General features: G+C 41.3%; 1 protein-coding gene across 2 annotated transcripts in view; it reads left to right on the forward strand.

The window, feature by feature from the left end:
- Window positions 1-18,686, forward strand: part of mak (male germ cell-associated kinase) — a 116,879-nt gene that overhangs the window by 61,801 nt on the left and 36,392 nt on the right. For both annotated transcript variants that reach the window (XM_051928981.1, XM_028790839.2), the window contains exons 7-9: window positions 2,720-2,891; window positions 3,518-3,685; window positions 3,802-4,116. In XM_051928981.1, coding sequence (XP_051784941.1) covers window positions 2,720-2,891; window positions 3,518-3,685; window positions 3,802-4,116 — 655 coding nt within the window. The remainder of the gene's footprint in view (window positions 1-2,719; window positions 2,892-3,517; window positions 3,686-3,801; window positions 4,117-18,686) is intronic.

Consider the following 18,686-nt stretch of genomic DNA (forward strand, 5'->3'; position numbering starts at 1 on the left):
GGCCGGGACACATTTGTTGGGACCCCCAGAGAAGATCCCCAATCATTGGATTTGAGTATCACACGCGTCTCCAATCATGCAGTCAGTCATTCAGCCGATTTAAATGGAGACGAGTCGTCACTCTGCTGTTTGGGGTCATCGTGTGTCCCACATTACATACAATACAATACAATTTATTTTTCTATAGCCCATAATCAAACAAGCAGTGCCGCAATGAGCTTTAACAGGCCCTGCCTTTTCACAGATAGCTGAAAAAAGAAAACCCTTATAGGAGAAAAAAATGGAACCCTGGGAAAGGCAACGAGGGACCCCTTTCCAGGTAGGGTGGGCGTGCAGTGGGTGTCAAAAAAAAAAAAAAAAAGGGGCGTCAATGCAACACAATACACATTCGATTCAATTGGCATTTGCCATGGGATACCAGAATTGGCAGGTCCGCCATTGGCGGGCGCCCAGTGCTTTTCACAGATGAGAGCAGGTTCACCCTGAGCACATGTGACGGATGTGAAAGGGTCTGGAGAAGCTGTGGAGAATGTTATGCACCCCGGTTTGGCGGGGGGGGGGGTGAGTGATGGTCAGTCTGGGGAGGCACATCCATGAAGGGACACACAGATCTCTACAGGCTAGACAGCAGTGGGCACCTTGACTGCCAGTAGGTACCGGGATGAAATCCTTGGACACATTGGCAGACCCTATGCTGGTTCCTCCTGGTGCCCGACAATGTGCAGCCTCATGTGGCGAGAAGATGAAGGACTTAATACAATTGACTAGCTGCACCCCCCCAAACTCACTAGCCTGATCCCAATCCAATAGAACACCTCTGGGTGGGACATTATGTTTGGGTCCATCTGACACCTGAGCCTGTCCAGGAGTTAAGTGATGCCCTGGTCCAGATCTGGGAGGAGATCCACCAGGACAGCATCCGTCATCGCATTAGGACGTTATCAGGCATGGGGGGCACCGAGTACGATTTGGAGTTACTGCAATGAAATTTCGGCCAAATGGACTCATCTGCCAGCCTGCCACATCATTTCTTCCCTTTGATTTTCGGGGTGTCCCTCTGTCGGTTGATCATTTTCATTTCCATCTTTTCGTTCCTCACACATCACCATATCAGTCCATAGCAGCAGAGAGAGCCCATTGAGATCTGATGTGTTTTCAAAGTGGTCCTTTCATTGTTTTGAACAGTTTACAAACCTTCCTGCAGGTCTGACGTGTGTGTGTGTGTGTGTGTGTGTGTGTGTTATTAAGCTGATTGTTCTGAAATCTGAAAGTCATCTGGATTTGATTTCTTTGGGGTTGATGCCACTGGTGATTTCTGTACGGACTGCTCAGGCTCTGAATTCTGTGCAATTACGGTGAAGCCCGAGTCGGACTTGGGTTGACGTTTAATGAGGTGCTTTACTGTGATAGGCCTGATTACCCATTGGGATGGTATTCTGCTGCCACCTAGTGGATAAAATAGCATTATGCTACCAAAAAAAAAGCTCCTGAATATTTCTGTGTCATTTCCATGTAGATGAGAAGCTGTAAAGTCACCTTTAGAACAAACTGAAACTGAACCATTCATTGAATCAAGTGATAGTGATGATGATGATGATGATGTGAATCGGTCATCAGACATTGTCAAGTGAAGCCTATGGTACTGTGTGACCGAACTGCCACGATACACCTGGTGACTTTGGTTCCCTAACGCTACAGCGGGGTGCAGTATCTGTGTGTCAAAAAATGCAAAACAATTGCAATCAAGTCAAAAGGACAAGAAAGGCATTGTGGCGTCGCAAAGTCCAACGTTTTCCTAAAAAACGAAAGCGGAGCTTCACCGCATGCTCGTGTCACCAGGGGTGCAGCTTAAGAACAAGCAGGCAGACACAGATGACGCACCTACTTGATTTTACGTTATTTTTTCCGAATACAAATAAATGGCAAAAAAATTCATATGAAATAAATATTCGTAAAAATCCACCATTTGTGCTTATCTGAATAACGGATTCGGCTCCACCCCTACATTACAGGGTAAGGCAAAATGTTCAGTCTGGACCTAAATCTGATCCAGAATGTCACCTAAAACTGAACGAAGCTCACGTTCAAGTTCTCCACGTCACCATTCTTAGAAAAATGATCTTGTTCAATGAAGGCGCATCTTTTGAACTCGTTCATGCACAACGCTGCTTATGGGGATTCTTCACTTTACGAATCTTTCAGCACTGCGCCTGTCAACTCTTTACTGTACTTTATTTGTGAATTTCCCCTTCTATCTATCTATCTATCTATCTATCTAAATAGCAGCTCCCTGCACCAACAACAGACCCTGTGACAGCTCTACTACCGTCACACACGCGTCTGCTGTCCCGATTGTGACATCGGGCTGTGGGTGGGTGACGGTCTCAAAACATCTCACACGATGGATTACTGCATTAACTCCGCATCACTCGACACGCCTTTCCCACTGTACCGATGTTAACGTTTTGATATTTTCACGTTTCTGTTACACGTCATATAACATTTTTTTCCCCTTGTTGATGACAATGTAACATTTTTGGGTCGTTTTTCTGGGTGCAAACGTAACGCTAAGGAGGCCTGCAGGTTTTTCAGGGGGTCTAGCTCAATACTGCCCCCTATTGTCAACTATTGAGCGGAATCTGACAGATAAATCATTAAGACTTTCTATTCTGATAAAAGACAGTATCAGGAATGTAACAAAATGTTTGATATTTTTTAGGTACCGCGCCCCCGAGGTGCTCCTGAGGTCCGCCACCTACAGCTCTCCCATTGACATTTGGGCCATAGGTTGCATAATGGCGGAGCTCTACACGCTGCGGCCTCTTTTTCCTGGAAACAGTGAAGTGGATGAGATCTTTAAGATCTGCCAAGTTTTGGGAACAGTAAAGAAGGTCAGCAGTGCGTCTCACTCTCATGTTTTTAGATGTTTTTACTTTAGGACCTGCTGTAGAGTTTGTCTTTATTATTAAACCCGTCTTTGCCTTTTTTTCCATTATTTTATTTTGTGTTTCTTCCATGACGGGACCATCCAAACCCTGATAATGTCCGTCTTGGAAAACGCCACCTGGACTTTCTGTCATCTTTATTGTCTCCTTACATTTGAAGCTGTCACCCGTGTTTCTGCTCACCTTTAAAGCTGTTAAGGGGCTCCTGCTGTGTGCCCACCACCCAGCCAGAGTTTACCTTCAGGGTCAATCGGGCAGCAGCCACACCAGCTTATTCCTTTTGTTGTTTAGACTTGACATCCGACCTCTGACCTTGAGAAGGTAGAATGGTTCAGGGGGTCTCCTATCCATAGGGGGTCCTACTGTCATTATTGAAACAAGTGGCAACCCTGTTTGGGGACTTCCCTCTTACAGGTTTATGGTGTCTTTTAACAGAAAGGGGTTAGGTATGTTTAGCCTATTTTGGAATATACTGTGTACCTCTCTGGGGAGCTGCCCACTTTGTCCTATGGCCGTGAGCTCTTTGAGTAGGGAGGGTGGCACATTTTTAAATTGTGTTATTTCTTTGACAGGTGGATTGGCCCGAAGGGTACCAGCTGGCATCTGCAATGAACTTCCGCTTCCCTCAGTGCGTCCCCACGAACCTGAAAACCCTCATTCCGAATGCCAGCAATGAAGCTATTAGCGTGATGAAAGAAATGCTGCACTGGGACCCGAAGAAGAGGCCCACGGCCGTCCAGGTAGGAGCAGCGCGCGGGCCATCTGGTGTCGGACATCGTCTTGGTTGGTCATGAAGGGACCTGTGCAGGGAGAATTTCTTTTAAATTGATGACGTGTTCTGCTTGATAAATTGCAGGCTCTTCGGCATCCTTATTTTCAAGTGGGACAAGTGGCTGGAGCGTCCCTGCCCTACGCTGAGCAGCAGAAGCCCATTAGCCGACCGCTTCAGCCAGTAGAACCAAAGCCAGTATCTCTAAAGCCACCGGAGACCCTCTCACCTTTGGAGCCGGAAGCCAAAGCAGAGCCAGAAACCCCGAGCGTGGTGACCCACCTACCCCTGCAGCAAATACAGCTGCCACAGCCACAGGCCTCGAGCCAGCCGAGCTTTTTAAAGGAGAGCAAAAAATCTGAACAGCCAAACCTGCCAGCCATCAGTAACGGCGGTTCACCAGTAAGTATGCCATTGGGCCTTGACGTGGGTTCTGTTGGTCAAGTGACTTTGGGCAGCAGCCCACTTTAGAACTTATGTATACTTTGAGCCCCCATCTATGCCTCCTCCATTCCACGGAAGAGGCAGTGCCAGTCCTGGCAACACTGGGCACAAGACAGAAGCAACCCTGGACAAAGACCTTCTCCTGTCTCTACACTTGGCGCACACAATAAAAGTCTGCACACCGAAGAATTGAAATTGATAATGGAAACCGATCCACCAGACTCCGTAATGTCATCCACCGCCATTAAAACGGAGTTGGGGGGTAACGTGGGACAAAGTGAAGTGTCACTCTAATCTCATTACATTTCCCAGTGATAAAGTGGTGTGACACAATTCAGTTTCAAGAATCGCATCACACCTACAAACTTCACTACAAATACAACACAACACAAAATCACACAAGAAGTGCCACAAAGCAAGTGTGGCTTCTTCTAGACCAGCGGTTCTCAAACTGGGGTCCGCGGTCCCAAGCGGTTTCGGTGGGACTGTGAGAAATGATTGCATATTTATACTATTTATATTTTTATAATTATTAACCTTTACCATCCGAGGGGAAGTACAAGGCAACCGGAAAGTATTCCCAGCGCTTCATCACTGTTTCCACATTTTGTTATGTTACAGCCTTATTCCAAAATGGATTCAATTCATTTTTTTCCTCAGAATTCTACACACAACACCCCATAATGACAACGTGAAAAAAGTTTACTTGAGGTTGTTGCAAATTTATTAAAAATAAACAAACTGAGAAATCCCATGTCCATAAGTATTCACAGCCTTTGCTCAATACTTTGTCGATGCCCCTTTGACAGCAATTCCAGCCTCAAGTCTTGTTGAATATGATGCCACAACCTTGGTACACCTATCCTTGGCCAGTTTGGCCCATTCCTCTTTGCAGCACCTCTCAAGCTCCATCAGGTTGGATGGGAAGCGTCGGTGCACAGCCATTTTAAGATCTCTCCAGAGATGTTCAATCGGATTCAAGTCTGGGCTCTGGCTGGGCCACTCAAGGACATTCACAGAGTTGTCCTGAAGCCACTCCTTTGATATCTTGGCTGTGTGCTTAGGGTCGTTGTCCTGCTGAAAGATGAACCGTCGCCCCAGTCTGAGGTCAAGAGCGCTCTGGAGCAGGTTTTCATCCAGGATGTCTCTGTCCATTGCTGCAGTCATCTTTCCCTTTATCCTGACTAGTCTCCCATCCCCACAGCATGATGCTGTCACCACCATGCTTCACTGTAGGGATGCTATTGGCCTGGTGATGAGCGGTGCCTGGTTTCCTCCAAACGTGACACCTGGCATTCACACCAAAGAGTTCAATCTTTGTCTCATCAGACCAGAGAATTTTCTTTCTCATGGTCTGAGAGTCCTTCAGGTGCCGTTTGGCAAACTCCAGGCGGGCTGCCATGTGGCTTTTACTAAGGAGTGGCTTCCGTCTGGCCACTCTACCATACAGGCATGATTGGTGGATTGCTGCAGAGATGGTTGTCCTTCTGAAAGGTTCTCCTCTCTCCACAGAGGACCTCTGGAGCTCTGACAGAGTGACCATCGGGTTCTTGGTCACCTCCCTGACTAAGGCCCTTCTTCCCCGATAGCTCAGTTTAGATGGCCGGCCAGCTCTAGGAAGAGTCCTGGTGGTTTTGAACTTCTTCCACTTGCGGATGATGGAGGCCACTGTGCTCATTGGGACCTTCAAAGCAGCAAAAATTTTTCTGTAACCTTCCCCAGATTTGTGCCTCGAGACAATCCTGTCTCAGAGGTCTACAGACAATTCCTTTGACTTCATGCTTGGTTTGTGCTCTGACATGAACTGTCAACTGTGGGACCTTCTATAGACAGGTGTGTGCCTTTCCAAATCAGGTCCAGTCAACTGAATTTACCACAGGTGGACTCCAATGAAGCTGCAGAAACATCTCAAGGATGATCAGGGGAAACAGGAGGCACCTGAGCTCAATTTGGAGCTTCATGGCAAAGGCTGTGAATACTTATGGACATGGGATTTCTCAGTTTTTTTATTTTTAATAAATTTGCAAAAACCTCAAGTAAACTTTTTTTCACCTTGTCATTATGGGGTGTTGTGTGTAGAATTCTGAGGAAAAAAATGAATTTAATCCACTTTGGAATAAGGCTGTGACATAACAAAATGTGGAGAAAGTGATGAAGCGCTGGGAATACTTTCTGGATGCACTGTAAGTGACTGAGCTCCGTCGTTCCCCCCACCACTTAGACCCGACCACTAATCCGCTGTTCCGTTACTTGCTGCCACCGCATTGTTTTCCCACCGTTATCACTTGGCACAAACCAGCCCTTATTATTTTTATCATAATCAAAAATTATCGATTCTTTCATAGAATCAAAACACTCGCAAACAGTTTTCACATATTTTAGAAGCAAATAAGAGCGTTATTAAAGGTGGACACAGATAATCAACAAACAACATATTTTACATTTTTTGTGTGTTTTAAGTGGTGAAATTGCCCGCTCAACGCAAATAAAGTAAAAGTGTTCATAATGAGACAATTCAAAATAAAGCGATTGCAAAGAGGCGGTTTAAAAAAATCGACAATGAAGAAAAGAGTCCTGATGATCTGGTCGTTCCACTGATTTTGCAGATGCATACATCCCATTAAAATTTTAACTTAAATTTAATAACTAAGACGTATGTAATATTTTTCTGAATAAATAATTGTCAAAAAATGTTTTATTCACGGCAGCCTGTTCCTATGCAGTGAGTATGTGGCATCCTTGTGCAAAGTATTTGGCGCCCCCAATTTTCTTGAAATAATATTGATTTTTTAATTTTTTATAAAAGGGTCTGCGAGCAATCGAACAATTTTTAAAGGGACCGCCACGCAAGAAATTCTAAAGAAGTTTGAGAACCACTGTTCTAGACAGATCTTCTAAAATGGCCTGCACACATTTGTTGGGACCCTCTAGAGAAGATCCTAAATCACGTGCCTGCAATCATGCAGTCAGTCATTCAGTCTGTTTCAGGGGTGGGCAATGTCGGTCCTGGAGAGCCGCGGTGGCTGCAGGTTTTTGTTCCACTGCAGTTTCTTAATGATAAGTCAATTATTGCTGATGAAGCGCTTATTGCTTAAGTGACATTTTCATTTTAGTGGTCTTGCTTGTTAAGGTTCTCCACCCTGTCACCCTGACTCTTTCTCTGCTGTAGACAGGTGCAACGTAGGAGTCCCCTTGTCCTGGCCCTCAACAATGAGGATCCTGTGAGCCGGATCACCTTCGGGTAATCGCGCCACATGGCTGTAGTGCCGTAACTGATGTCCCCTCACAATGCAGGACATGTGCCTCATTCGGGACTCTGTGAGCAACACAAAGTCAAACCAGCAGTGTCTTAAGGAGACACACATGAAGGAGTCCAGTCTTCATCTCGGGTCACTGCACTGCAAAAAAAATTTAGCCTAGAAATAAGATAAAAAAACTGAATTTCAGGAGAAAATGTCTTAATATTAGTGAAATTATCTGTCCATGCAGCAAGATAATTTTACTTGCCAAGAAATCTTAAAATAAGTTAGTTCCAGTCTAGAAATAAGAAAGCTCAGATAGGTGTTCAAAGGTTTGAAATAAGTAGAAAATGCTGTTTTTTAGAACAAATTGCTTGAGATTAGACTTTCTACGGTGGAAATACACTGAATATTAGAAAATAATTTTTAATTCAGTTGTTTTGCATTCTTAATTTTAGCACACTGAAAAATGAAGGCCAAGGAACAAGAGAATAAATCACTAATATAAGTGGAAAATTCTTAATACCAGTGGAGAAAGAAAGTCTTGTTACTTGAAACAAGTTAGCTCATCTTGAAATAGGTAGTCCAGTATTTAATCTCAGAGCTTATATCGCGCTTCGACTTTCACTCTATCGCGGATTTTATATGCAAGCATATTTAAATATATATCGCGGATTTTTCGGTGGTTCGTGGGTTTCAGTGGACAATGGGTCTTTTAATTTCTGGTACATGCTTCCTCAGTTGGTTTGCCAAGGTGATTTCATACAAGGGACGCTATTGGCAGATGGCTAGAAGCTACCCAATCAGAGCGCGTATTACTTATTAAATAAAACTCCTCAAATATATTGTGAGCACAGGGGCCGTTCGCACCCCTAGAGGATACGGCCGCTCCTCAAAAAACGCTGAAAGTCTACCTTCACATTGCTCCCTTCCTTGCTGGGCTTACTTGTGGCTGCTTTGTCAAGCGATATGCTTCCCGCACAGTGCTTCGCATATTTAAAAGCTCGAACGGCACCTATCGGTTTTTGATTGTCTCTGACATTCTCTGCACTCCTTTGAAGAGGAAGATATGTTTGCATTCTTTTAATTGTGAGAAGGAAGGAACTGTCATCTCTGTCTTGTCATGGAGCACAGTTTAAACTTTTGAAAAAGAGACAAATGTTCTGTTTGCAGTGTTTGAATAACGTTCCTGTCTCTCTACAACCTCCTGTGTTTCTGTGCAAATCTGTGACCAAAGCATGACAGTATAAAAATAACCATATAAACATATGGTTTCACCTTTCGGGGGGGTTCTGGAACGCAACCCCCGCGATCGAGGAGGGATTATTGTATCTTAAAACAGGAAAATTATATTACAAAAATCACAGAATAAGAAAAAAATATGATTATTAAGAAATAAATGCTTGAAATAAGCAAAATGATATGCCAATGGGGTGAGATATATTGACATGGATTTTTAAAAAATCCTTAAAGTAGTTAATTTCAACACATACTAAGCTATATTTGCATAATATATACAACAAATTTCAGTCCACCTACAAAAGAATAAGGTAAAAGTAGCCCAGTGCTCTCATTTTAGGATGGTCTTCATTTCAGATTGAAACCAAATATTTTAGCAGAGGTTTGAATTAGGAATTCATTCCTACATTCAAGACACATAATTAATATATAATTTCCTGATATATGTTGGCTTCCTGAATAGATAAAATAACTTACACCAAAGGCATAATCATTAGCATTGCTCTTTAAGTATTACATCAGTATCCAACAGCACTACTGCTGTGTTTACAATACAGAAACAGAGAAAAACATAAGCACATGAAAATGAGTTGACACAGGAAGATTACCTTGTATGTAACACAAACGTCACATCCATATCATTCTTGTACATTGTAGTTCAGGACTGTCTCATCTTGTCACAGTCAGAAATGCATAACAAACTTAATTACATGAAAAAAACTTTAACAGTGGTAACTTTGCCAAAAACAGGACAAAGAAAATACAACCTCCATCCATCCATTATCCAACCCGCTGAATCCAAACACAGGGTCATGGGGGTTTGCTGGAGCCAATCCCAGCCAACACAGGGCACAAAGCAGTAAACAATCCCGGGCAGGGTGCCAACCCACCGCAGGACACACACAAACACACCCACACACCAAGCACACACTAGGGCCAATTTAGAATCGCCAATCCACCTAACCTGCATGTCTTTGGACTGTGGGAGGAAACCCACACAGACACGGGGAGAACATGCAAACTCCACGCAGGGAGGACCCGGGAAGCGAACCCAGGTCCCCAGATCTCCCAACTGCGAGGCAGCAGCGCTACCCACTGCGCCACCGTGCCGCCTAAAAATACAACCTAACATGTTAAAATCCACAAAATATCAAATTATTTACAATTTATCTAATTGATTTTCAAACATTATGGTAATTATATGCAGTACATCATAGACATGCATTTCCTGTTCTACATTTGGCTCACACAATTTTTCTTCTAGCGTATTTATATTTTCCCTATAAATTGTGTCCAGTAATATTTCAGTTTGAATTGCAGAGAGGACAGCAGCAATGCACTTCGGGTATGTTAGATGTAGTGTATAATAGTCTGCCATAAGGTACATGATACCTTCCTGCAACATTTCTTGAGGGACAGTTGTCATAGGCTCACTTCCAATAGCTAGTATGCAGTTATCTTGGTCCACAATACGGGCAGCGCTAGTCAGTGGTCAGTCTTTGCTGTAGAAAGGCATCAGGATTCTCAGAGGTCTTCAAGACAAACAAAAACCAACAAAGAAAACAGGCTGAATTTATTTTATCCTCTGTAGTCCTATACAAATTTATTATACATTTACTTATTTATAATACTGAGTTAATGTGCTAATTTTAACAGAAGCAGTATTCCGCAGCTTGTAATTGAAATAGCAAAGAAATCACTAAAAATTGAAGATTGTTATATTCTGTTGAGCCCTTTTAATCAAACCGTTTAATGTAGAATGTCGTTCCTGTAACTAACATTAAAAACAACCCTGAAAATTGCTGCCAGTCACAGATGGCTAGAATTGCAGTAACTCTTTATTTTCCCTTTAAACAATGTAAAAATGCAAAGTTTTACCTTAAGGCCATGAACTAATGCCTCATGTTTTGTTTCCCAGCTTTTTTGGGGGTAGAGAAAGTGAAGGAAACATGGATGGCCGAGCTCTAAACATGGCAATGGCGTTTTTCACTAATGAAAAAAGAAAAAAAAAAACTTAATATCTTTCGCATTAAGTTCTAGTATAACTCAAACATTCTTCTTTTAATGAAAACAACATACAGCGAGCTTTAAATTGAGAATGATTTATAACAAAAATGATATGATGTCTGGTATTATTTTTACCTACTAATATGCTAGAACATGAACGAACAATTGAAATGAACCTTACATAGATCATATTTAAAGTTTTAAGTATTCTTCAAAATATTATTTATACCTAATAAAGGATAGTGTCAGTCAGTTTATTATTCTGTTGTTTTAAAGATGGTAGACAAAACTATTTACAATGCTAATAAATGGCTTTTTAAAAACATAATTAAAGGGAAAAGTTTATTTCAGAATAACACAGTACAACTTTCTAATACAATGAAGAAAAGGGAACCTGGAATTCACAAATCAACAGTTTCTGGCAAAGAGAACAGTAATAATATTTTGCATGAAAATTTCTCAAAGTTTGGCTTACTATAATATAGACTTGGTCTTTATGGAAAAATGGCATAAAAAAAGTGCAACCCTTTGAGCATCAACTGCAAAATATCATAACTTTAACTCTTTTAGGGCTAATTTTTTTTTTGTTTCTTTTCTCCCAGGGCTGAATATTTTTCCAAAAACTAACATTTTTTAAAAAAGAACACAAAGCAATTGTTTAACATATCAAATCAACAAAAAATATTTCCTTTTGACAAATGTTACTGTCTTGCATGTTGCATGAGCCTGCATACTCTATGATTTCACATACATATCACATACATTTTACACAGCAAAGTCTGATCTCGCTCAAAGCAGCCAATTTCAGTCATTGCCACATTGCACTCCTTACAATACGTGTTGCTTTGGTGCCTATTTTTCAATTGTCTGTTGCTGCACTTTCTAACATATATTGTTAGTGTGTACTGTAGAGAGACAAGTCACCCATTTGCCATCATGCCATGCCACTGCCACCAAGTTTTCTGCCAGCATGAAAACCGTATTGTCACCTCTTTTCATCTTCTGAAACTTTATGAACTTTATGTATGGCATTATAGCCTGGCTCACCCCATGGGATTTTGCTTCTGTTTATTACAGAAGTGAATAAAACTTTGCAGCAGCACGTACCTAAGCCACCAGGGGACAAAACACGTTTGGACCAATGCTCCCTGAAGTTATATCACCAATTCTGTCTCATCTCTATTTGTAATGCCACAGCGCGCTTCATCTCGTCTTTCGTTGTGGGTTTCCACTTTGAAAAACGAGAATGCGATGCAAACGCAGCCCGCGATTCAAAAAAAATCTCTGCCTACCTGTTTGTCTCGTCTGACAGTAGCTGAAAAGCAGCATCAGGAGACAGCAGCCTGAAGTACAGCAGCTGGTGATCTGTCATGTCCAACAGCAAGCCATGCCGTCTTGTAAACTCCGGTAGCCAGATCAGCTCTCAACGGATCGATGTCTGTGTATTTATCCCATGCGAACCTTGCCGTAGATGCATCGGCTGCGCGAAGGCACGCAACTGGCAGCAGATCCGCTGGCGCGGCATCGGCTGGTGTCTGATCAGCTGATGCCTGCTTCTAACTCTCTTGCTCGATCTCCTGATCACTGCCAATAAAGTCCGATTCTGAAAAATCAAGAGTCCGACTCCGCGATAATGCGCATAATGCGAGTGTTTTCTTTTCTGCACTTGCTTCGCTGCCTTTTCACATGTCGGTGCCATCTTGCCTGTTTACATTTCGCAACTCACGCACACGCAAGGTTTATTTGCCGAGTCAACGAGTCTAGCATTCCTCCAAGCACAGAGGGAATGCCTGTGACGTGACAGTGAGATTTGTCGCCATTAACAGCTGATTGTCGCCCTTTATCCCTGGATGTCGACTTTTGTCGACATGCGCCCTCAACCCCTCCTGTCGACAAAAGTCGACATCCGCCCTAAAAGAGTTAAACAACTTCAATTTGACTTTCATTTAGGCCTATCATGCTGCAACACTGAGTAAAGTGCCTAAGTAACTCTAAAATGAGTTTGAATAAAATATGCATGACAAATGTTACCATCATTGTGCATATGTGGAGGCTTCAGGATCTTCTTCATTACTCCATACAGCTGTGCTTTTCCATAAAAACTGGTCCATCTGCTCTTAACTTCTATGATGTCCATCCACCCATCCATCCATTTTCCAACCCGCTGAATCCGAACACAGGGTCACGGGGGTCTGCTGGAGCCAATCCCAGCCAACACAGGGCACAAGGCAGGAATCAATCCCGGGCAGGGTGCCAACCCACCACAGGACACACCTTCTATGATGTAGTTAAGATTATTCCAACTAAGAATACAATGCACTTCATCCATTACCTATAAAATAAGCACACTCTAAGTCAGCACATATTTTGTTTTAAGAAACCATTTTCAAAAATATTTCAGTCAAATGTCTGTGCTTTATGTACTTACGTGATCCAGTTCTTTAAAGCATGGGCAAGCCTCCCATCGAATCTATAAATGACCTCTGTGCATTAAATTCATGATCAAGGAGCTGAGTCACTGCAAATTTATTTGGCTTTGGCTTCTTGTAAAGGTCCTGTAATGTTTTGTAGTGCCTGGCCTGTTTTAATGGCTGTCAACTATTGTGTCAACAGCTGCAAAAACATATCTCTCTCTCTCTCTCTCTCTAATTAATTCGCCTGCCTCCTCACTCACGTCCGTCTGAAGCCAAATGTGCAGTCGCCTTCTGTGCAGCTGCCCGAAAAACCTTACGAGACCGACATCCAACCCCAACATCGCGACAGGCGCCGGATTTACGGCCACAAAAATTCAAAGAGAAAGGCGACTTCGATTAAAGCTCTAGAGGCCTGAAAGACGATTTCGACTACAGCCCGAGGCCTAATTACGCATTCATTCAATACACCTATATCAGGTTTGTGGTGCTTATACTTATTACAATTCCATATTGTACTGGAACATTCATCATTCAATATTATACTATAGGCCTGGAAAATTCATCAACTAACAGTACAAGCCTGTACAGTAATGAGTAAAGCAGATTACAATTATTACAAAACAACTTCTTTGTTACCTATCATTTGTTCTTCATACACTGCTGACACAAACACGTGCCTGTTTCATCTTACGTTGTCGAAACGGGCTCTTTGTCTAGTAAATGAATAATCCAATCGGTTCTGTTTTCTAAACAGTCTGAACTAAGATGGGATATGACTATCTCTATTGTGCACTTACCAGATGGTTCACATTCTTTCTCTGCTGTAACTTCTTGGGTACGACTAGAAGGTGACACGTTAACAAGCGTCACCGAAGCAATAGAATTCCCCGAAGATGCAGAGGAATCGGCCTCACCTGAATTCTCGACTTCAGCAGCATCAGGCTTGTCAGTGGTGACGCCGAGACATCTCTTTATTTGTTTGAGGCATACAGTCCTGTCGCTTCTGAGGTGTGCGGATATTCTGTAGCCTTTCCAGGAGTTGTTTAAACACAGTTTCCTGTAATGAGATTACACTCTTTTAAAAAGTGTGCAAGTGAATACAAGGTGTGACTGCTCAGTCTAAATCCCCAATAAAAACTAGTTATTTATACTCACCCATGAATTTTGATCTTCAGCTGCATATAGCTTTGGATAATACTTGACTATACGTTTTGCCATTGAAGAAACCCCATGTTTGGAGGTATATTTGTCTTCCCTTGTTGTTGTCCTCAGTATGGGCACTATGTTGGTCGCTGTAGTTCTAATTAATCTACAGCACAGATCCTTTGAAACAATACAATGCTCCTCTTTCCCAATGCGCTGCAGTGTCTTCTGACCTGCTCCAACTCACTGTCACTATAAAGTATGTATTCAGGGCTTGGTAGTTGAATGATTTTAGAGGGGCTGGCTTCTCTTCAAAGTTTTCTGGAACATCCTTGCTCACTGGATTGAGGGGTAGGTGAAAGACTGGCATTTCTTAGAGTATTGCATTCAGAAGGGGATGGAGATGTGCAGCTGTCTTGTAAGTTATCTTGCTGCACAGAAAACTGCAGCTCCTGTTTAAAAAATACAGGAAAAGGACATTGAAAATAGTCACCAGTTATCAATAAACTGTTTATGAATTATGAAATTTGATGAAGCCTGACATAAATGGAAATATTTACTTTTATTTAACATAAATGAAATTAGTAATCAAAGACAGCATTGCTCAAATATCTGACCGCTTATATTTTCATTGTTAAAATTTTTAGGTAACTAAAAACAAGATAGTGGTCATCTTCTTTACTTCCTGATAACTGAGCACATATACAGTGATCCCTCGCTATATCGCGCTTCGCCTTTCGCGGCTTCACTCCATCGCGGATTTTATATGTAAGCATATTTAAATATATATCGCGGATTTTTCGCTGCTTCGCAGGTTTCTGCGGACAATGGGTCTTTTAATTTCTGGCACATGCTTCCTCAGTTGGTTTTCCCAGTTGATTTCATACAAGGGACGCTATTGGCAGATGGCTGAGAAACTACCCAACTTACTTTCTCTCTCTCTTTCTCTCTCTTGCGCTGACGTAGGGGTGTGTGAGCAGGGGGGCTGTGTGCAGCTGCTTCCTGAAGGACATGCTGCACAGTGCTTCGCATACTTAAAAGCTCAAAGGGCACGTATTGATTTTTGACTTTGTTTTTCTGTGGCTCTCTCTCTGTCTCTTCCTGCTCCTGACAGAGGGGGTGTGAGCTGCCGCCTTCAACAGCTTTGTACCGGCAGTGCTTCGCATACTTAAAAGCCAAAAAGCCCTATTGATTTTTTTTTTGACTGCTTGCTTTGCACTCCTTTGAAAAGGAAGATATGTTTGCATTCTTTTAATTGTGAGACAGAACTGTCATCTCAGTCTTGTCATGGAGCACAGTTTAAACTTTTGAAAAAGAGACAAATGTTTGTTTGCAGTGTTTGAATAACGTTCCTGTCTCTCTACAACCTCCTGTGTTTCTGCGCAAATCTGTGACCCAAGCATGACATTCTAAAAATAACCATATAAACATATGGTTTCTACTTCGCGGATTTTCCTATTTCGCGGGTGGCTCTGGAACGCAACCCCCGCGATGGAGGAGGGATTACTGTAGTTTCTGTGTTTTATCTATTGATATGGAGTATTTTCACAATATGTTGTATTGAACTAAATAAGTGCTACATGAGTACTGTGCAATTCTTACTTCTGTGTGCTAGATAGATAGATAATTTATTAATCCCAAGGGGAAATTCACATACTCCAGCAGCATACTGATACAAAAAACAATATTAAATTAATTAACATGTAACACGCTATCATTCTCTGGCGCCATGATAAAGTTTATCAAAACATTTGTAAATTAATATAGAGTATGTATAAAGTACAAACATACATAAATATGTGTTTACACAAAGATTCATAGGGTGAGGTGAACATGTTGGGGCAACAGCCTTGATGGATGCATGAGCTACCTGCCCTGTGCTCAGGTGTGACATTTCAAACTGCTTTAATTGAATTATGGAAATTTTTAATTGAGAAGGACAAAGCCCATATTTCTACTCTTCAAATTTCCACATCTATAAATATATATTTATGTTGTCATCACTTTCATATCATAAACGTTCTCCTTTTCCCTTTTATTATTTATATTTCTTCCCTGCTTGATCTCAAATATCATCAGGACATGGACACTTCTGACATAAAAGTTGCTACAGAAGCATTTAATCTCAACAAAAAGAACATAGCAAAAGTAGTAATAACTACATTGTTTGCTCAACAATATTTTTGCTCAACAATATTTCTTAAAATAAATAAATAAATAATGCTGACCTCTTGATGTACTGCTGGCCATGAGGTTTTCTTCAAAGGAAATGTTCAGATCTTCATGTGAAAGAGTCCCTAGAAGATCTTCTGTAACATTTGTAACTTGAAAGCAACAGAGAAGACCAGTAATTCATTCATATTTGGACGTCATCTGTACAATTACCGGCAGTCATTTCCAACTCAGGTTTTAGGCTTTAAGTGCTAAATTTACAAATTTTTATAAGTGTAAGAGTTTCTTGAAAGATGGTACAAGTGCAAATCATGATACCTTTTTATAAATGTTTTACATTTTGTTTCCTTTCTGAACAAGTATATCATACTGAGGCTTTAGGCAAGTAGAGGTATCCTACAGAGGTGTATTTACCGTGTTGCCTGATCAAGGACACGATACATACGACTTACTAACTTAATTTGTGAGTGTATAAAATTAGCAGGGCGTTAACATTTCACTCAGACTGGGCCTTCACCTGTGCCATTAAAGTAATGAAGAGCTCCGTCTCACTCAGGGCTGGCTCTAGAATATCGGCGAAGCTGTACAAGTCGCGCCCAAACCTTCGATTTTTTTATATGACGCGCTCATGTATGGTATTGATAACGAAGTTAAGGGGGATAGGTGCCCCCCCCCTTGCAGTTTCAAGTGCAGCGATCTTTTATATTCAAGCAATAAGCTTACCATTGTGGATACCTCAAAATCGATAATAATTTTAAAATACTGGCCTCTAAATTTTAAAGTCTTTCTTTAAAGGTATCTCAAATACAGTAGAAGCGACTTGGGTCGTGTTCGCTTTTACTACCAGTAAGAGCATGAGGCGCGTGCAATGCAGTTAGAACTTGGCACATTTTTAAAAGATACATTTCAATTTATTTTTAAGGAAACAGAAGTCTGTATCAGAACGTCTTTAACAACTTTTTAAATAAATCACTAACAAATAAATGTATCTCATCACCACGATAATTTGAACTCGGCGCGCGTGCGCGGTGGTTTAACGAGGTGATAAGCTTTCGCTTTGAAAAAATAAATATTTATAACATAAACACCTGCATTTATTTTTAAAATTTTATGTAATGGTTACACGAAACTCGGTTGCCCCACTACTTCTGTTTTGTGCCGTAATGATTATTGGTATCATCGTGGACAGGTGAATTCTTCTGGATTCATAAAAAAACAGAATGCACTGCAGCAACAGTAGGCTAAATGTCAATTAGAAACTTACCTTTTAATATTTCCAGTGTGACTTCGTCAAGTGAATCCATTGGTTTATATGCGTAAATATGTTACTTATCAGCTGCGAAGAGCAATGCAGTATTTTAGCAATCTATATAACGTTATTAATAACCTTACGGTAAGAACGTTTCGAAATGTAACATCTGATGCGCGGGAAAGCTAAGGACGCTTCCCAGGGAACGCGTTTACGCATGCTCAAAGAAAGGTATGTTCCATTACATGACAAAGAAGGGGTCAAAAACAGCGCTGGATATTATATTTAATAAAAAAAAAAACGTATTTGTAAAAAACAAACAAAAACAATTGGACACTGCAAGGAAACTAATTATACCGTTAGCTTTTCATATACTCAACAATGTCATTGACTTAAATATTTTTTTCCCTAAAATAATGGAACGATCCTGTACATTACATCACATAACAGCTACAGTCGCTCAGCACTCGCGCTTTTTGCTGTTTAAACACCAAAGATGATTTAACGTTGTTTTATTTGCTGCTCGTTTGTGACTTTGAGTTTAAAACGACTTTTGAACCATATCAACACTACACATTATATTGTTTGGAGTTTCAAGTTCATGATGCTGTGTCTTTGATAGAGATGTTTTGTCATTTGAAATTAAAATCCCTAACCTGGATAAATCCACCCGTTTTGTTGATGCTATGAAGCTGGTTAATTTTAATTTCAGTGAGACTATATGACTGAAAAACAAAATATATGGCAATCCTCCGAATACCGGTCCCAAATTATTTAACAACTCTTTTCCTATCGAGTGGACAATATTTAGGAGCGGGAGCAATAAGGTTAGTTATAACCAGTTTACTTATTTAAAAATATAGGTTGCATCATGACTTGTCGACCTTTCAGTGGCGCAACTGCCACAAACGCAATCTTTTCGGCAATTATATGCATTTGCTCAGCGATAACTACAACATTTAGTTGCTCCGTGTTGAACCGTTACCACTAAGAGACGTTGCAGCTGTTGTGCTGGAATTAATACAAAATATTGGAAATACATCTTATTGTCTTGCAATAAATGGT

This window comes from Erpetoichthys calabaricus, chromosome 6 (assembly GCF_900747795.2).
Source record: "Erpetoichthys calabaricus chromosome 6, fErpCal1.3, whole genome shotgun sequence".
NCBI classification, from domain to species: Eukaryota; Metazoa; Chordata; class Cladistia; order Polypteriformes; family Polypteridae; genus Erpetoichthys; species Erpetoichthys calabaricus.